This window comes from Oncorhynchus clarkii, chromosome 8 (genome assembly GCF_045791955.1).
Source record: "Oncorhynchus clarkii lewisi isolate Uvic-CL-2024 chromosome 8, UVic_Ocla_1.0, whole genome shotgun sequence".
Classification (NCBI taxonomy): domain Eukaryota; kingdom Metazoa; phylum Chordata; class Actinopteri; order Salmoniformes; family Salmonidae; genus Oncorhynchus; species Oncorhynchus clarkii.
In genome coordinates, this window is record NC_092154.1 from 10,518,793 (window position 1) to 10,539,680 (window position 20,888).

The 20,888-nt window shown below is 42.3% G+C and overlaps 1 protein-coding gene across 4 annotated transcripts; it reads left to right on the plus strand.

Moving 5' to 3' along the window:
- The first annotated feature begins 661 nt into the window (after positions 1-661).
- LOC139414925 (eukaryotic translation initiation factor 5-like) lies at positions 662-11,059 on the plus strand. 4 transcript variants are annotated; one of them, XM_071162557.1, is made up of 12 exons: positions 662-753; positions 1,029-1,222; positions 3,137-3,416; positions 4,268-4,349; positions 5,020-5,192; positions 7,281-7,392; positions 8,071-8,186; positions 8,573-8,734; positions 9,252-9,413; positions 9,576-9,740; positions 9,966-10,103; positions 10,404-11,059. In XM_071162557.1, the coding sequence occupies exons 3-12, from the start codon at positions 3,345-3,347 to the stop codon at positions 10,500-10,502; spliced, it is 1,281 nt and encodes a 426-aa protein (XP_071018658.1). In that variant the 5' UTR covers positions 662-753; positions 1,029-1,222; positions 3,137-3,344; the 3' UTR covers positions 10,503-11,059. The 4 variants fall into 4 exon arrangements, with proteins under 4 accessions (XP_071018658.1, XP_071018656.1, XP_071018657.1 ...); XM_071162555.1 differs by having other exon boundaries at positions 697-753; positions 1,029-1,259; XM_071162556.1 differs by having other exon boundaries at positions 739-905; positions 1,029-1,259.
- Positions 11,060-20,888: the final 9,829 nt, after the last annotated feature.

The window sequence follows — 20,888 nt, forward strand, 5'->3', positions numbered from 1 at the left end:
TTCCCACCAAAGACATTATGACACTTCCTGAATGTGCTGTCATTGCCACAAGGGGTTGTTTTCTTACATGGAGAATTACAACAAGCCAACAGGGTGGAAAGGGATATCAGGGACACACAGAAAATCTTAAATAAAAATAATAAACACAATAATGATGAGGAAAAAAAACTTTATTTATGAAATATACTTTAAATAGGACTAAAAACAATTAAAAAATATTTTTTTAACTTTGATTATTTGATTGTATATTTCTTGTGGAAGTTGATAACACCTGGGGACATGGCGAAAACGCCTACATCCAGTGACAAAAAAGTGTTTAAAATGCATAAAATTCCTTTTCAGTGTGCATATTTCGATGTTTTTAAGGTAAAGGACACCTGACATTATATGTAAAGCCTGTTGGAATCCACATTTTACACTTAATAAGAACTGATAACTGATATTAACTGATATTTCCTGGAGACAGAAAAGCCACCGCATAATATAAATGAACCTGTCCTCAAAATGTAGGGATCTCATCCAATTGAACAAGTGTCCTCATTTTTCATTCATATTTTTTCCCCCATCCATTTTACTGTCGCGAGCTCGTGAGATTGCGTCTCAGCCAACAATGATTGGCACCCAAATAAACGAGTAAGAAGTTGCCATTTTAAGTGACGTCGTACAAAATGGGCGTAAGTAGTGACGGAGCTGGTGTAGATTGACAGCTACATTACAGTGGCGTTGCAAGAACCGACTGAGAACGTTCTGGAGGTGAGTCGAAGCAAGTTTGAAGCGCAATGATGACTAAGCTAGATGACCTTTAAAAAATATATATATTTTATGTTAATTATTCAGCAAATATTCAAGGGTAACAGAGCAAATCAACTTGTATAAAAAAAAAAAAAATGGCCAACTATAACTAGGTTAGTTAACGTTTCTGTGGCTTCCATATGTTATAGTCATTGGCTAATGTTAACTAGTTATTACTATAAGCTGACACCTGTCATTTTGTACTGATTTGAGTGTCCCTTTTTGGTTTATTCCAGATACCCCATTTTTGGGCGTCTCGAGTTTTCTCTGCGGGCTCTAGTACCCTCCACCGTAAGGTCGGACTGCTCTTTCGGCACTGTTGCAGTGCCGCTTGTTCTCCACAACCCTAACCTTACTGCTCATCCACACAACACTTTATTGCGTCTCTGGGCGACCAGCGGTGTGTTTATGTCTTTGTTTTGCGAAAACGGTGAGTACCCGGACGACAGGAGCGACGGATGGGAAAGGTATTTTAAACTCAATTATACTTTAATTACTGGGTGGCATTTCGTGCTGCATTTATTTACAGCATGTTCTTACGGTGAATGCGCCTCGTAGGTGGACCAAGATGGCGTCTTCCTCCCCTCGCGTACTGTTCCTCTGAATGACGCACTCTGCAGCACATTGCTCAACCGAGGCCTGGTTTGCTTCTCAAACCCCATTCTTGCCTATTACATGTGCCATGATTTAATAGTGATAATGTTAGCTATATTGGCAATTTTATATTTTCGTACCAATAGTGGTACCAACTCACTGTAGTGCACGTACGTTATATGATTCATATGCCATATGTTTGAGTAATAGATATGTGTGCATTTTCCTATAGTTAGTGTTGGCAAGCTACAATGGCATAGCTAACCACATGATACTACTGTTTGTAGGCCAGTTATTCCTTTCCAAATTAACTTGTACATTGTGTTTTTTTTGGAAGAAGATTCGAAAAATAAGCTATATTCGTACTTCTCACGTAAAAAAAAAAGAAGTAATGGGTACTTCAGTACTATCCTAAATTATGGGATATAACCTACGACGGGCGATATGGCCTAAAGATCTACTCTTTTTTTTTTTTCACTCTTCAGGGCGATTCACAATGTGTTTATTTCTCTAAATAAACGTTCTACTATTAAACTTCATTACAAACAGTCAGCAATAATCTAATGAATTCAGGGCTTGTGAAATTATACCAAGGATAAATATAAGCCTTCCACAAGACTCATTAATTTAATAATTTTATCCAAAGTGTAAACTGATGTCAAAAAAACAGATCTGGCATTCAAGTCTGTATTAAAATGCCTATTTTGTTAATTTAACCAGAACTAATGAATAACTTCTTGTATTGTGCATTTATATAAAATGAGCACAGGTCTCAAACACTCTCAGCACAAGCCTACATGCTAGCAAGTAGCCAGCTAATCTTTTATATTTCAAGTTTAACCAAGTTGGATCTATTAGCTAGCTAACAAGGAAGAACTGTGGAATTGTTGTAAACACACCCTTCTGTATCCAACTGTTTGAACAGCCTCTTCACTTTGTTCAGATGTTGAAATCAAGTGGCCTACCTTTCTCAGAATAAGAATGTGCCAGTTCCTTGTTTTTTTTTAATGCTTGTTGGACATCTTTTATAAATCACTGACTAGACAGCTAGCTAGTAGTATGTGGTACTGCAATGCCAGGTGTGACAAACTGAGCATTTTCCAGAATCAATGTTCATTTTTGTAGTGTCTGCTCTGTGTGCTAATTGAAGAGTTGAGACACAATAAGAGTATTGTTAGAAGGAAGGTTAACTTCTCTTTTACAGTAAAATGTGTCCATTTTGACCAATCTTAATATTTTTGTCTGTTGGACCAAACCTCATGCAAATAGTGAGGTGGAAGTGATATCTTTTTATTTTGAGTTTGTGTGTGGAAGAAGATGCGATGCATGAGGTTTCACTCGCTGAAGTCTGTCCTAAATAATCCCCAATGTATTTCTATTGTCGCTTGTCTTTGGGACAATAACTCCCAATTGTTAGGGCGGAGACATGAGCATCTCGTCATTATATACAGATCTCTGGTGTAAATGGGAAGGCGCAAAGGAGACGAGACCAAAAAGACATGGAAACAAGCGGACCTAAACGCTCATATATATATATACAATTATTCTCGCAATAGTCATTTGGAATATCGCGCAAGAACATAGTTGAGGGTACGCCTTTTGGCAGGTGTTCACCACAGATAAGTGACCTTGGGGCAAGGGTGGGACGCCAATAGGGAATCATGTCTTGTACCGGTCTCACAAGATAGTACATTTATACTAACATTCATTCTTTGCTGTGATGTCCCCCCCCCCCCCCCCCCCTTCTCAGAGCTGTTGCGCAGCTGTTGGAACCTGTGTGGGGTGAACTTAACCTACAAGCGCGGAGCTTGCAGCCTCATTGGCAAGACCTTTTTCATGTCCGAGCCCGAACCCTCTTCCAGTCGTTTATGTCATCCCATCTTCGCCAGACAGAGGATACCAAAAATTTGCAGTCCAAGATCTTTCTATCATACTGATAAAGCCTGCGGCCAGCCATCATGTCCGTCAACGTCAACCGCAGCGTGTTGGATCAGTTTTACCGATACAAGATGCCCCGTATAATCGCCAAGGTGAGTACAGGGTCATAGTTGACCGGAGTCACTGTCATCCCTAATGGTTTGGAGGTCAGGATCTGATTCTAGACCTGTGGTTAGGGGAAATGTCTTCCTTGGAACAATTTAGTTGTTCCCATGAGGGTTTGGTCAGTGACCAGAGCACAACTAGTCCAGTGTCCTAGGGATGTCCCAATAGTCAAAGCTTCATTCCCATGTTTCCCGCAATAAAATAAAGGAAATCAATATGATAGAAACCTAACCAATCCATTTCAGTGCTCGAGGCAAGAGAATAAGGCCACACATAGCTTAACTGCAGGTTAACTTGTTCTTAAGACACAGAAGGAGATTTCCTCTGAAAGACAGCATTTCAGGCTGCATCACATTCGGCCATGATTGGGAGTCCCATAGGGCGACGCTTAATTGGCCCAGCGTCGTCTGGGTTTGGCCAGTGTAGGCTGTCATTGTTAATAAGAATTTGTTCTTAACTGACTTGCTTAGTTAAATAAAAAGGTTACAAAATGGTTTACAAAATGTTACGTAAATGTCTCCTCACACGTGAGGAGCATCTTGATTGGTGGTGCACGTTCAAAGGGATTTTACGCTGTCAGAATGTGATCCAGTTGGAAGGGGCGGCAGGTAGCCTAGTGGTTAGAGCGTTGGATCTAGTAACCGAAAAGTTGCGACTTCAAATCCCTGAGCTGATAAGGTAGAAATCTGTCGTTCTGCCCCTGAACAAGGCAGTTAACCCACTGTTCCTAGGCCATCATTAAAAATAAGAATTTGTTCTTAACTGACTTGCCTAGTTAAATAAAGGTCAAATAAAAAATGTCTTCAACTAATGTTGTTTCTCATGTCTCATCCTCCAGGTGGAAGGCAAGGGGAATGGAATAAAGACTGTTATAGTCAACATGACTGACGTTGCCAAGTCTTTGAATAGGCCTCCCACCTGTAAGTATACCCCCCCACCACCTCCGTTCCAAGGGACACCTTCAGTAGCCAAATGTTGTCCAACTTTGCAGGTAGAAATGCCATGTTTATTTATAACAGGCCATTTTCTATCTGAATGTTCCACAACATTGTCCTGCTGAACACACCCTTTTTTGGGCAATGGTCTGACCGACTAGATTGACATCTATTTTACAAGGTTGTGAATAGTTTGGAATAGTTTTTAGTACTTGTAAATGCCTCTCTCTGTTCCCTACATTGTGCCCAGTCATCTAACGATAGGTTAAAAGGGGACATCGCACTCCACATTTAAAGTTTATTGGAATTTTTTTGGATGTAGTCTTGACATCAAGATGAGTCCAGGTCCCACAATATGCTGTGTGGTAGATTGGGCTATAGGCCTATGCATCAACACAAAATTAATGGAAAGATGAGCACAGCAAATCTGGAAGTTAAATGGGATGTGGCCGATCTACACAACTGATGTTGTGGGATGTGGACTCATTTTGACATGGCAATATGTTGGAACCCCTTTCATCTGTTGGAAAGAGTGAGGCTATGAACGTCAGCACAAAATACAATAAGGCAAGCTCTCCAACCTAATGAGGAAGGTAAAAGCTTTAATCTGATCATATTTGGACGAGACATTTTATTTATTGTTCTCCTTATCCAGATCCCACCAAGTTCTTTGGTTGTGAGTTGGGTGCCCAGACCCAGTTTGACGCCAAGAACGACCGCTTCATCGTCAATGGGTCGCACGAAGCGAACAAGCTGCAGGACATGCTGGACGGATTCATCCGCAAGTTTGTGCTGTGTCCCGAATGTGACAATCCTGAAACTGACCTGGTAAATAGTCTGGAAAGATTTTCCTCGCATTTGTCAGATCCTGGAAAAGAACTCATTGAAACTGACCCGCCCTCTGCTATTGAATGAATTAAGGGGGGGGGGGGGGGCACGCACTGCACTATCACGCCATTTTAGCTTTTGGCCGTACTCTTTTCCTAGATCCAACCAGGACTGACCGGGCTCCCTTCCTTTTAGATACCAAATCCACTGTTTTGCAGGTGCAGTGTGACATGCTGGGGCTTCCTTTTTGGTATTTGCTTTTTTTTTTCGTTATCCAAACAGCCCTTTCTGCTGGACTTGGTATCCTCTGTGTTGTGTTGTTCCAACAGGGAGGGAGGGGGGAACTCAATGGTCCCACCACACCCCTCTGTGTTGTGTTGTCCCAACAGGGAGGGAGGGGGGAACTCGATGGTCCCACCACACCCCTCTGTGTTGTCTTGTCCCAACAGGGAGGGGGGGGGGGAACTTGATGGTCCCACCACACCCCTCTGTGTTGTCTTGTCCCAACCGGGAGGGAGGGGGGGAACTCAATGGTCCCACCACACCCCTCTGTTGTCTTGTCCCAACAGGGAGGGAGGGGGGAACTCGATGGTCCCACCACACCCCTCTGTGTTGTCTTGTCCCAACCGGGAGGGAGGGGGGGAACTCAATGGTTCCACCACACCCCTCTGTTGTCTTGTCCCAACAGGCAGGGAGGGGGGAACTCGATGGTCCCACCACACCCCTCTGTGTTGTGTTTTCGCTGACAGGACAGGTTTCTATTGTAATTAGGTCAGCACTGTCACCGGTCTGCGCAGCCATGGGGGTTCTGTTCTGCAGTGGGGCATGTCTAGGCAGGGCCTGCATCACGAGTCGATGCACGGATGCTTTCCCGAGAGAACTCCAGTGCTGTTACAGATGACCGGATGGAATGTGCACAGTGACTCATTCCACAGCTTTCAGCGGTTAACTGTGGCTGGCTGACACTGTTTAGTTGGCAGGGGTTATTATGTCAGAGCTGACTAGAAATCCAATGTATTGATACTGAATTGTCAGGTTCTAAACCTTGCATGAGGGGTATTGCTGTTTGATAGATGCATATCTCCTATAATATGTTTAAAGTTGTCCTCACAGAGGATTAGCACAGAATTAGATAGACAAGCTATACTGGTCAATGGACGACCCTAATTTGATAAAAAAATCAGTGTTTCCCCGACGTGGCGTTGTGTTTTTCCGTCCCCTGCACTGCAGCGATCCAGGCACTTCCTGGAGGTGTCGCATGATCTCTCCGTGGGGCTCAGGATGCTGCAGTCAGTCTGGGGCCTGCTGACACCTTGCGTATCTGTGGAGGCGGCAAGGTGCTTGTTCATCAGGGCCTGAAACATTCCCAATGTATAGAATAGGTCAGATGAACTTTGATTCATCTCGAAAACCGAGAACTAAAATCTTGCATCAGATGCTCGATTAGGTTCAGATGTGGAGAATAATGTTACTAGCGAAGTCTCCATCCCCCTAAACCAATCATGAACTGACACAGGATCCGTGCACATCTTTCCTGGCCACACTGGGCTTATTCATACGCCTGTCACAGACTGGTCGCGTCCCTTTGGAATGAAGTGAATGCAGTCTATTCTAAGAACAGGAACGAACCACTTGCATTATTCATTGGTTTTCTACAGTAGGCCTTGCCCTCAAGCACTATAGTAGAGGACAGTGTTTGCCGACCGAGACATCATACTGTATTACACTGTCTAGAACAATGCCGTTAGCTGTCTGCTCAATTATCAAGTCCCAGGCCATGCTTGATCTAGGTCTGTGCAGCTGGCCCATAGAGCAATGGTACTTGAGCACCATTCTTTTTCAGGGATGATATTAAACAGAATATTGGGTCATAAAGGTGTTAACAGCAAGAACACAATTAGCTTCTCAAAATGGCCATCCTACATACGTTATGCACACATCTGCATATTTTTTGCTACCCAACTTAACAAGATTAGCTACGAGAAGAAGGGAAAAAAAGCCAATTGTTGCTTTGGCTACCGCTTAGGATATGATTCTTGAGTACTAATAAGACCATACTGAAGATTGAATTCTTTCTCTGTCCTTCAGCACATCAACGCCAAGAAACAAACCATCGGGAACTCCTGCAAGGCCTGCGGCTACAGGGGTATGCTGGACACGCGACACAAGCTCTGCACGTTCATCCTCAGGAACCCACCAGGTGAGCCAGACGTGTTCCAATGCTTTCTGACGGAAGCTACGACTCTTTGGAGAAATATTCATTCTTATTTAGCGCTTTCAGGAACACTGCTTTGTCAGACATGCATACTTTCCCAGCATTGCCATTCTGGAAATTCCATTCATTTAATTTGTTCTTTGAAAATCTGGAAATTTCAGAATGTACTGTACAGGGTTGTTCAGGCTGAGGCTTGTTCAATGTGGGCTTGGTTTAAAAACAATGCCAGATATGCTATGTCCTTCATTTTTAAACCACATGTGAACACGGCTATTGCTTTGCTACTAGGCACAGGATTAGTTTGTCTGATGGGTCACAAGAAACTTAAGGCACTAGATGAGTCATGTTGGGTGGTATTTTGCTGCTGAAATCTTACGCAATGCACCTTTTTTTTTTTTAAACATGAGTCATTGTCATGAGTCAAAGATGAACAGCAGTGAGCATTGCAGTATCCTCAGAGGGCAGTGTGTGCTGTGGCACCTGTTCTCACAGCACTTCTTGGCACTGTCTCAAGTCATCCAAAGCTGTATGTTTGTTGAATTTATTACACTGAAGAACCATTCTCCAGTCGGGTAAATGTCAGAAACACAAGGCATCGAGAAATTATACGTTGTCTGTCCTGACTTACCGCCGTTCTCTCTCTCTCTCTCGCTCTGCAAATAGAGGACACTGGGTCTGTCAAGAAGAAGGAGAAGAAGAGCAAGAAGAAGGACAAGGAGAACGGCTCCAGTGATGGAGAAGCCTCCAACCACAATGACATAGACGCCCCTGATGCTGTGGTGAGTACCAGCACTTCATTGCCTCAGTGGCCAGCCAGACCTCAAAGCATCGGCAGAAACCTGAGGGGTGCTTGATCTACCTTGACCTGGAGAAGTTTCAGTATCATCCTTCACACTTCTGATAGAACTGGATAGGTGAAAGCAGGGTCCTAGGGTCTAGGTAGAGCTGTTTTCTAGGCTCTAGGTAGAGCTTTTTCTTATCTAGTTGTCTTCAATCCATGAAGGGTATTGAATGGACAGCTTTCTGGAATTAAATGCAACCTGTCTCCATTATCTTCTTGTTTCTCTGTAGCGTTCAGCCTCATGGGAATAGTTTCCACTGTGTAGCGCTGACTGTCTTATTTTCAAAAGCACTGTTTAAATTAAATGTGATGGATTTGCTGTAGGACGGTGACGATGATGACCAGGACTGGGGGGAAGAGACGACAGAGGAGGCCCAGCAGCGCCGGATGGAGGAGATCAGCGCGCATGCTAAGAACCTGACCCTCAGCGAGGACCTGGAGAAACCCCTGGAAGAGAGGGTCAACCTCTTCTACAACTTTGTCAAGGTCAGACTCAGGAGGACCCTGTCCAGAAACGACCCCATTTCTGTTTTACCTGGGCCCTGTCAACTCAACACGCTCTGCCTTGCTTATTGCTCGCTTGCATATTTGAAGACCCCGGGCCTTGCATGGAAACAACCCCCCACGGCTTTAGTTCAGATTTGCCTCTGCTCGTGTCGTACCAATTCTATTTACTGCGGTCACAGTAGTGACCTTAGGAGTGTTACGGAGGTGACGGGGTGCCTCGCTCATCCAAGTCTTGTGTTCCGCCTATAAACTCGAGACTATTCTCATCCCAGACTGTTTGCTACATCCTAGGTATTATGGCTGTTTTGTCTGGGAAATAAACATGCACTAAGCAGAGTGCAAATGCACCATTGTTACTGCCTTTGGACAGGTCTCTGTTGATTTAAAAATACATTTGACTCTTATCAGTTGTATAAGAATGAAATAAAAGAGATGAAGTAACTGTTTGTGTGAGACGTCTCTGGGTGGCTCTCACCTCTTGTCACTCCCTCCACAGCAAAAGAAGGAAGATGGTGCCGTCGACTCCTCGGATAAAGAGATCCTGGCGGAGGCGGAGCGTCTGGACGTGAAGGACACGGCCCCGCTGATCCTGACAGAGCTGCTGATGGACGAGAACATCCGTGACCAGATCAAGAAGTACAAACGACACTTCCTCAGAGTGAGTCCCACTTCGCTTTACTGTGTCTGTTCTGGCTCCTTCATCTCTTAGCTCTGTGCCGTAACTCAAACTGGTCAGTTCTGTCACACTAATTGTTTGGCATAACCTCAACAAAATTATTGTGGCAATAGATTTTTGCTCAATCTCCTCTCTGGTGTCTAGTTTACCCACAACAACAAGAAGGCCCAGAAGTACCTCCTGGGGGGCTTTGAGTGTCTGGTGAAGCTTCACCAGACCCAGCTTCTGCCCCGCGTGCCCATCGTCCTCAAAGACCTGTACGACGCCGACCTGCTTGAGGAGGATGTCATCCTGGCCTGGGCTGAGAAGGTAACTAGGATGACCATCAGGGCTAACTGAGATAATAGGATGGAACATTTTGTTATTCATCTAGGTCGGTGTCATTTGAGAGAATGTATTTTGTTAGACACGCCTCATCCAAGATATTTTACATATTAAACCAATATTTTTAAAGCCGGTAATCTACACTAGAACCTGAGATTTACAAGTCATCTCACATGCTACCTCTTAACACATCAATCCTGTGTGTCTCAGGTGTCCAAGAAGTATGTGTCCAAAGAGCTGGCCAAAGAGATCCACGCCAAGGCTGCACCCTTCGTCAAGTGGCTTAAGGAGGCAGAAGAGGAGAGCGAGGGCAGCGGCGCGGATGAGGAGGAAGATGATAACGTGGAGGTAATGACTTATTGCTACAGCTGATTTACCTGAAGACGGTCATTCACAAAGACGTAGGTTTGGTGTTACGGCACTGAAATGCAAATGATCCCTGTCCATGGATCTATTCAGATGGGTGTAGAGCTGACATGATGCCCAACTCTGCATGGCAGAGCACTTGTCTTTTCTACTCAATACATTTCTATCTAACCGTTTTGTTTATTGTGCATCCTGGTGAGAAATGAGTTGTGCCAGAGTGTCTCGATTAACACCCAATTAACATTTCCCTCAACCCCTCCCCCCCCCACTTCGCTTTCCCAGGTGGTCTACTCGTCCTCTGCCCGCGAGCTGAAAGTGGAGACTGTGACACCAGAGAAGCCCGCTGAGGAAGAGGACGACCTTGACATCGACGCCATCTAGAAACAAAACAAGCCTCCACCGACCAGTTTTGGAACATCAATTTTGCATGCCCCCCTCCCCCACCACCTTCCAGCTTTACCAGATGAATCTATTTACTTTGCGCCTGTTTTATCAAGATCGCTAGATGGAGTGATGTTTCTATATGGGTGGAGAGTATTTTGTGGTTTATACTACAGCACTAAATGCACTGCATTTGTTTTCTGTGTATTTTGCCTCTCCAATCAATTAAAGAATGTTTGCTGCATATAGATTGTCGTTTCTGAAGTTAAACAGTTTCAGGTCCCCCTCTATGGTTCCAAGGGGAGATCCGGTATTGGCGTACTGAATTAAGGACCAAAGCTGACCATGAATTTGACTGGTGCCATTTCCTCTTCAAAGCGTGTAGTTATCACACCAATATGATGAGTATGGGCATAGTGGCATAAAATGGCTGCTACTGTAGTTTACAGTTCAGGTTATGATCTTGAGCTGTGAAGTCCTTAACCCGTCTTGGATATTCTTAGGCAATGTGAGAATGAAAATGGAACATAAATGACCAAATAAAGTTGTAAAACATCCTACTGTTAACTGCCTGTGAAAATACTTGGCGTCCATTTGGCACTAGGCTCCAAGGGGAGGTTTCATGGACACAGATTAATCCTAGACTAAATTGAACTTTTATTTTTTTTACTGAAATGGAAATTCTCAGACAAGGTTTAAAATTTTCTTGGATTTGCCCTAGTCTACATTTTAAAGTTATTTCCAGGAGGATGATAATCTAGTGACGTTTTAAATAAAACCTGGCCAAAGACAGGTTTAACTAGATTAATGGATGTTGACCTTAGACAAATTGATAACCTGGACTATTTCAATGATGACCAAAGAGAACCACCAAGACCAGACAGGAGCAACCCACAGATTTTTTAAAAAATTAAATCAATTTCTGTGACTACGAAGAAAATGGAGCTGACAATTGTTTTTCTCGAGCCAAGGCTTTCATCTGACTCTTAGCGGATGGCCCTTCCCTACATGTACTGATCACCTTGAGGTTTTTGGCATCTGGAACCTTAGTGAAACAGGAAATTTGTGTTTGAGCCGATTGCCTAATAGTCTGCAATGCTGTATGTGTACTGAGAGTTATACTGAACAAAAAAAAGTGCCATTTCAAGGATTTTACTGAGTTACAGTCCATATAAGGACATCAGTCAATTGACTGGTAATACAGATATGGGTCTGTTGGTCACAGATACCTTAAGGTAGGGGCGTGACTGGTTTTCTGATCTTCCGGTGCGTCTACGGTTTGGCTCATGCAGCGCAACACCACCTTCACATAGAGTAGATCAGGCTCTGTAATGTCCCACACGACGAAGTTGCTGGGTATTGACTGGAACATGCTGTCGTACAAGTCAATCCTGAGCGTCCCAAACATGCTCAACGGGTAACATGTCTGAGTATACAGGCCATGGAAAAAAAACGGACGTTTTCAGCTTCCAGGAATTGTGAACAGATCGTTGTGACATGGGGCAGTGCATTTTCATACAGAAACGTGATGTCTGCAGACACAGCGACCGGAAAATATTCAGACCCCATGACATTTTCCACATGTTATGTTAAATCCTTATTCTAAAATTGATGAAATGTATTAACAATTTCCTCTGCAATCTACACACTACCCCATAATGACAAAATGAAAACATGTTTTTGGAAATGTTTGTAAATTTAAAAACAAACACCTTATTTACATAAATATTCAGACCCTTTGCTATGATACTTGAAACTGAGCTCAGGTGCATCCTGTTTCCATTGATCATCCTTGAGATGTTCCTACAACTTGATTGGAGTCCACCTGTGGTAAATTCAATTGATTGGGCATGATTTGGAAAGGCACACACCTGTCTATATAAGGTCCCACACTTGACAGTGCATGTCAGAGCAAAAACCAAGCCATGAGGTCGAAGGAATTGTCCGTAGAGCGCCGAGACAGAATTGTGTCGAGGCACAGATCTGGGGAAGGAAAGCAAAACATTTCTGCAGCATTGAAGGTCCCCGAGAACACAGTGGCCTCATCATTCTTAAATGGAAGAAGTTTGGAACCACCAAGACTTTCTACAGTCGTGGCCAAAAGTTTTGAGAATGACACAAATATTAATTTTCACAAAGTCTGCTTTCACAAAGTCTGCTGAACTCGTCATCACTCACACCTGTGTTAATGAGAATTTCTGACATGATGTCAGCTGGTCCTTTTATGGCAGGGCTGAAATGCAGTGGAAATGTTTTTGGGGGATTCAGTTCATTTGCATGGCAAAGAGGGACTTTGCAATTCATCTGATCACTCTTCGTAACATTCTGGAAAAATGCAAATTGCCATCATACTAACTGAGGCAGCAGACTTTGTGAAAATGTATATTTGTGTCATTCTCAAAACCTTTGGCCACGACTGTAGAGCTGGGCGCCCAGGCAAAACTGAGCAATCGGGGGAGAAGGGCCTTGGTCAGGGCGGTGACCAAGAACCCCATGGTCACTCTGACAGAGCTCTACAGTTCCTCTGTGGAGATGGGAGAACCTTCCAGAAGGACAACCATCTCTGCAGAACTCCACCAATCAGGCCTGTATGGTAGAGTGGCCAGACAGTAGCGACTATGAGTTTGCCAAAAGGCACCTAAAGACTCTGAGACTTGTCTGGATCGAGGCAAAGATGTACAGAGCAGAGTACAGCGAGATCCAGAGCGCTCTGGACCTCCGACTGGGGAGAAGTTTCACCTTCCAACAGGACAACAACCCTGACGCTTCTATCACACCGACTGCGCCATTGCATTTTGAAACACCAGAATTACATTCATTTCCAATGGAACCCTGTGTTTTCCTTGCAGCATTGCGTTGCTGAGGCAGTTGCAGTGTGTTCGGTGTGGTGCATACATTGGATTTATAGAACGTTGGATTTATAGAACCTATACATCAAACTGTATGAGTAGACGACTTGACAGAAATGGGAGCAGAAGGTGAACATTGAACTTTTGTTGCACACATATCCAGATGATGCTGCGTATTATTTTGCGCAATGACGCTGTCGGTGTGATCAAAGCATAAGCATGCAGCAAGGACAATGCAGGAGTGGCTTTGGGACAGGTCTCTGAATGTCCTTTAGTGGCCCTGCCAGAGCCCGGACTTGAACCCGATCGAACATCTCTGGCGAGACCTGAAAATAGCTGTGCAGCAATGCTCCACATCCAACCTGACAGAACTTGAGAGGATCTGCAGAGAAGAAGGGGAGAAACTCCCCAAATACAGGTGTTTGTAGCGTCATAGCCAAGAAGACTCGAGGCTGTAATCGCTGCCAAAGTTGCTTCAACAAAGTACTGAGTAAAGGGTCCGAATAGTTATGTAAATGTATTATTTCAGTTTTTGTTTAATTAATTTTTAATTTTTTTTATAAAAACCTGTTTTTGCTTTGTAATTATGGAGTATTGTGTGTAGATTGATGAGGGGGAAAAAAATATTTAATTTTAGAATATGGCTGAAATGTAAGAGGTCTGAATACTTTCCAACTGCACTGTACCTGGTCTGCTGTTGTGAGGCCAATTGAAAGTATGGCCAAATTCTCTAAAACAATGTTGGAGGTGGCTTAAGGTATAGAAATGAACTTTCAATTCTCTGGCAACAGCTCTGGTGGACATTCCTGCAGTCGGCAGGAATGTACGCTCCCTCAACTTGAGACATCTGCGGCATTGTGTTGTGTGATAAATCTGCATATTTTAGTGGCCTTTTATTGCCCACAGCACTAGGTGGACCTGTATAATGATCATGCTGTTTAATTCGCTTCTTAATATTCCACACCTGTGGGTGGATTATCTTGGCAAAGGAGAAATTCCCACTTACAGGGATTTAAACAAATTTGTGCCCCAAAAAATTGAGAGAAATAAGCTTTTTGTGCATCTGGAATATTTTTGGGATCTTTTAATGCTTTACATGTTGCGTTTTATGTTTGTGTTCAGTGTACATCAAGTTCCTTGATGCTGCTGCCCAAGCCAACTACAAGGTCAAGTTCTATAAATATGGGAGCTTCCCTGGAGTCATTGGCTGTATAGATGGATGTCATATTCCCATTGAGTCTCCCTGTACAGCAGATGCTAAGGAGTATAGGAATCTTAAAAAAGGGCTTTCAATAAATGTACAAAGTTAGTGCACTCCCAATTTTCAGTTCTCCAAGACTCTAACATTGTTGCAGGTTGGAAAGATGCATCTCAAGACTCAAGGATTTTTTCAAAAACTCCTCTTTGTCTGCTCAGATTCAAGGGGGACAACATAGTGGAATATTTTACCTGGTGACAGTGGGTATGCACAGACCAACTTCCTGTTTACCCCCCCCCCCCATCTTCATGCAATAGGACTTGCGCAACAACGGTACAACCAAGCTCATATCCGCACCAGAGGTGTAGTGGAGTGCATGTTTGGTTTATGGAAGAGTCGTTTCCAGTGTCTCAGAAACACATTGCGCTTTCAACCAAGAAGATGCTGCATTGCAATAATTGTAACAGTAGTGCTTCACAATGACCTCAAACAGCATGGCTGCCCAGATCAATGACCTCAAACAGCATGGCTGCCCAGATCAATGACCTCAAACAGCATGGCTGCCCAGATCAATGACCTCAAACAGCATGGCTGCCCAGATCAATGACCTCAAACAGCATGGCTGCCCAGATCAATGACCTCAAACAGCATGGCTGCCCAGGTCAATGACCTCAAACAGCATGGCTGCCCAGATCAATGACCTCAAACAGCATGGCTGCCCAGGTCAATGACCTCAAACAGCATGGCTGCCCAGGTCAATGACCTCAAACAGCATGGCTGCCCAGATCAATGACCTCAAACAACATGGCTGCCCAGATCAATTACCTCAAACAGCATGGCTGCCCAGGTCAATGACCTCAAACAGCATGGCTGCCCAGGTCAATGACCTCAAACAGCATGGCTGCCCAGATCCTCACATTGAAGATTTGAAGATGAGTACCCAGATGTTCCCATGGTTGAGGCAGACAATGACAGAAATGGACTTGCCTGAAGAGATTATTTTGCTATGCAACACTTCTTACAAAGATACTGCAGCTCAAGTGATTGAAGGGAACAATAGTCATGGATTGATAACAAAAAAGGGTAAAACTTTGCAATAAGGTTACTTTTGTAAAGTATTGATAAAGGGGTTATAATTACATTAATAATGATTATTTAATCATTTGTAAATGCATTGTAAACCATTTATAAATGGTTATATCGCATTGGTCAAAATAGTGCAAGAACTTGCCAGTGTTTGCCAAATAGTGAGCCAATATCCAGCTATTAACCATTTATAAATGCACTTACAAATGCTTATAATATTAACCTTTATGGATAACCTTATTTTCAATAGTTGCACAGTTGAGCAATAGTTATTTTCTCACTTTTGGGTGTGATGCGTTGGTGCCCTGTCGCAGGAACAGTAGAGGTTGGTTTTCATGATGTGTCTTGACCCACCTTTCTAACCCTGGTGCCCTGGCCAAATTTCCATGCAGGACATTATTCAATCATCATTCCTAACATTTTACCCCTTACCAGATTATATCAACACATTTACCACTTCTCTGTGATAGTCCAAGTATGGTAAAATGCTCTGGTGTGAAATGGTAACTGTAAAATCTTTGGTTGTTGAAGCAGTGGAGGAGGTATCCTCTCACAACGTTGAATGTTTAGGTCTTCATACACACCGTTCATTGACTGAACATGTTTAACAGTGTTGAACCTTCTCTCATGTATGTAGTGATGAGTACCTAGTACTGCCTATAAGCAGGGGTGTAAAATAATTAAGTAAAAATACTTGAAAGTACTAAAGTCATTTTTTGGGGGTATCTGTACTTTACTGTTTATTATTTTTGACTATTTTTACTTCACTACATTCCTAAAGACAATGATGTACTTTGGTCTAGTGGTCTAGTTCACACACTTTTCAAGAGAACATCCCTGGTCATCTCTACTTCCTCTGATCTAATGGACTCACTAAACACTTGCTTTGCTTGTAAATGATGTCCGAGTGTTGGCGCGTGCCCTTGCTATCAGTAAATTAAAAAAACAAGAAAATGGTGCCGTCTGTTTTGCTTAATATAAGGAATTTGATATTATGTATACTTTTGATACTTAAATATATTCGAGCAATTACATTTACTTTAATACTTAAGTATATTTAAAACCAAATACTTGTAGACTTTTACTCAAGTAGGATTTTACTGCATTACTTTCACTTTTACTTAAGCCAATTTCTATTCAGGTAGATTTCTTTACTTTTACTCAAGTATGACAATTGGGTACTTTTTCCACCACTGCCTATAAGTATGTCTAAGCTTTGAGTGAACTCCCAAATCATCTATAAAATGATTTACCCACATTTAGAACTGCTAGAATTATATGTTATTTTAAAGTGGCAATCCACTAACCATTAACCTATTTAATCCCATCAGTCACAATAGGGACCGTAAAAAACGTCTTCAGTTATAAGGCTCTAAAAATGTTACTGAATGATCTATCAATGCATGTCCAGCAAATATTGAAACAATAAATGGTCTCAATGAATGATGTGCAGTGTCACATGTTTAGTGTAAATTGTCACATGACCAGATCTGTTTACTTCCTGGTTGCACCATGAGAAGAGGATGGCTGCATCAAAGCTCCCAAACAAAAGGTTAGTAAACTAATGTTAGGACAAAGATTTTTGGTACACATCATCTTTAAGGTGTCTAGTTTTGATATATGCATTTGCAATTACTCAACTTTGTTCAGTGTGGTCATAGAATGTGTAAACATGTTGACGGCAACAATAGTGACCGGAGGGATAACACAGTGCATCTTGGTATACACATACTGATACACATTCATAGTTCTAGTTTTACCTAACTTTCTACTCTGTTCTTTCTTTTAGATTCACTTTGAGTCAAGTTCTGGATATGTTGGATCTAGGTGACAGCCCAGACAAGGCAACATTGCAGTTATCCCTCAAAACTGAGAAAGATGCTGTCCTGAGTGATTGTGATTGCGATGGGTCAGATATGGACAACGGACAGGCCATTTGCCAGCCAGGCTGTTGAATGCATATGCTGAACCTATGCAAACAGATCATGACAGGAACAACGTGAACATCAGTGATGATGATGAAGAGCCAAGGGCCTCTACCCGCCAGAGGGTCCAGTCAGAAGAGCCAAGGGCCTCTACCCGCCAGAGGGACCAGTCAGAAGAGCCAAGGGCCTCTACAAGCCACGGGGGTCAGTCAGAAGAGCCAAGGGCCTCTACAAGCCACGGGGGTCAGTCAGAAGAGCCAAGGGCCTCTACAAGCCACGGGGGTCAGTCAGAAGAGCCAAGGGCCTCTACAAGCCACGGGGGTCAGCCAGAAGAGCCAAGGGCCTCTACAAGCCATAGGGGTCAGCCAGAATATCCAAGGGTAAAGCTGCAGGTGGTCAAAAATAAAGATTGAGCGTTCAAATGATCAAAGAGGCCTGCCACCGATGTGATTCCAAAACACATAGTATATAGCCCAAATATGCCAAAGTTTGGCACGAAACCACTGAGCCATGGAAGGAGGTCTTTACTGGTTGCTACTGTTGAAGATCAGGCAAGATATGACAAAGCTTCTCACTGGCCAATCAACACGATGCACCGGTTCCACAGAAGTCGTCATTGTGACAAACGTACTACCTATGCACGTGAGAAATGCAAAGCGCCACTGCTTTATTGAGTGCTTCAAGATATACCATGGGCAGTAGAAAAGGAGATGAGACCGAATGAAAAAGGTCTGACAAAGACAATAAAATAAAAATAGAAAAGTCGATAAAGGGTGAGGAGAAGAGGTACAACGGACTCTAGGAAGAAAATAAAAGTCAAAGGGTGAGGAGAAGCAGTACAACGGACTCTAGGAAGAAAAGAAAAGTCGACGAAAAAGACAATCAAAATGACTGAAATGTTGTTGGAAAAGAAGGTCATTTGATTCAAGACATCCTGTATGACAGTAGGTCTGACTGATCGTAGTTCAAAACAGTGATGCACAAACTAATCTTGCACTTGGTTCTGAAACCTAACTCTATGATATATATATAAGCACTCATTGTACAGTGGCGCTTTAAAAAAATTATATATATATATATATATATATATATAATTGTATTTTGTTCAGTGTAGGCCTCTACTTGAATGCATATTCTACAGGCTACCTCTATCCTAAATGTTACCTTTATGTTCAGTGGGAATGACTCACACGACTGCTATACAGTTGTTAGTGAATGTTGCACTAAAATGTCACAATGACAATTGTTACAATGAATATTGCACTAAAGTACAAGTTCAAATGTTACAATAAAGTTACAATATTAATGTTTCAGTACATGTTGCACTAAAGTAACAATGTTGAAATACATTGATGGCTGTTGTCTTTTTGTCTTTGCTCTCAGTATTCACAGCGTGTTGTATAAAGGGTTTTTGATGTGTAAAATAGTCACACTAGAATGTGACAGGGCATTCTAGTGGCAATGCTGGGGACTGCTAGTGACAGAGTTTTAAATGTGTTAATAACTTGTTTTGAATATATAAGAACTTTGATAACTGCACAGGAGAAACATGTTAATTCAGTATACGTAACATTATCCCACCGGTCACAATTGTGACCGACCATAAAACACACCTACCTTTCCATTAAAATTACAAAAAAGAATGATGGATTACTTCAAAGGGTTACTAATGACACTTGATTTGGATATTTTCACGTCTGGGAAAAATTCAGGATTAAATGGGTTAAAAAATGAGTTACCAACATTTCTAACTGCTGAAAAGATACCTTTCAAGAAAGTGGAAACCTACTTGCCATTTACTAATGAGTTAGGCCTACCAATATAGCGTATCAAAATACACTGTATTTTAAAAGAAAGTGGAAACCTACTTGCCATTTACTAATGAGTTAGGCCTACCAATATAGCGTATCAAAATACACTGTATTTTAAAAGAAAGTGGAAACCTACTTGCCATTTACTAATGAGTTAGGCCTACCAATATAGCGTATCAAAATACACTGTATTTTAAAAGAAAGTGGAAACCTACTTGCCATTTACTAATGAGTTAGGCCTACCAATATAGCGTATCAAAATACACTGTATTTTAAAAGAAAGTGGAAACCTACTTGCCATTTATTAATGAGATGCAAACATTTATAAAAGCATATAATCTCCTCAAATATGCAATACATAGTAAGGGACATGCAATTTAATAGAAAGATACATTGATAAAGCAATTTTAATTGCAGTGACTCAAATCTGTAGCCTATCATTGGTATAGTGGGTAGGCTGGTTTATTCACATAAAAAGCCCAGGGGGGAAGATATTTTTCTCCCCTTTTTAACATTACAAGTCAGAATAGAAATTGACAACAGATTAACTACTTAAAATACAACATAGGGTCTCATGGTCTCCTTCGGTGTCTTCATCTGTTGCTTTCTTGTTAAGAATTTTCCCAGCCTGGAGTCAGAGACCTCCTATAAGGTCTCAGAGATCTCCAAAATGATCTCTGACTCCAGGATGGGAAACTGCTTTGTGTTTGTCCTCCAGGCCGGGTTAGTGACACAGTCTTCGCTCCTGGCTGCTGCAGATCTAGCGGGCTGACCTTCATCCTGTTTTATCCCCTCCAAGCTATGGTGATAATCTGCCTCTAGAAAATGTTTACATTGTTTGGTTTCGGTAATTGCTCCAATTCCACACAATGTTTATGTATTGGTGTCCCATCTCTGTTTTTGAAGCATCCTCAGGTCAGCACCAAGTGCACATCATTAATCTAACTAGGCTACACAAAGATTAACTGGTTAGTCCTTACTTCCTTTAGCATGGAACTCCCTAGTCTAGAACTAATTAATCTGAAGTTAAGCAACGTCTCAGAAATACATGTTTTAAATCTGGATTAATTTAAGTATAATTAACCTAGTCCTGATTTTAATTAAAATATGTCTGGGAAACTGCCCCTAAATCTACAAAACAGCAGTGATTTCACAGAACTGCTCATCTGTGATCACATGATTCCATCAGGAAGTTTCCATGATATTTCCTGAAGATAAAATCAAAGCATTTTCTCATGCTTTTATCAGATCAAAAACATGTTTAGCTTTCGGTACAGTACTTGGTTCCTACATCATGTGGGTTTGAGTATGTGTTTTGGTTTATGAGGAACAAAGGGATTGTGAGTAAATGACCACGCTAATTCAGCAGGCTGAGAATTGCAATTTTAGGACAAGGTTTGATGCCATGGACTATGGAATAAACAGGTTCCAACTATATCCACAAGAAGGAGCCATTGACTGCTATTGAAAGGAAGATTTCATGACCTGCTAAAAGCAAAGATTTGTATAACCAACCC

What these genes read in the sequence shown, in the direction of transcription:
- LOC139414925 (XM_071162557.1), top strand. Translation starts at nt 3,345, where the DNA reads ATGTCCGTCAACGTCAACCGCAGCGTGTTGGATCAGTTTTACCGATAC. An exon ending in TCTTCTACAACTTTGTCAAG is followed by an intron (nt 8,735 to 9,251) that starts GTCAGACTCAGG and finishes CTCCCTCCACAG; the next exon opens with CAAAAGAAGGAAGATGGTGC. An exon ending in ACAAACGACACTTCCTCAGA is followed by an intron (nt 9,414 to 9,575) that starts GTGAGTCCCACT and finishes TCTGGTGTCTAG; the next exon opens with TTTACCCACAACAACAAGAA.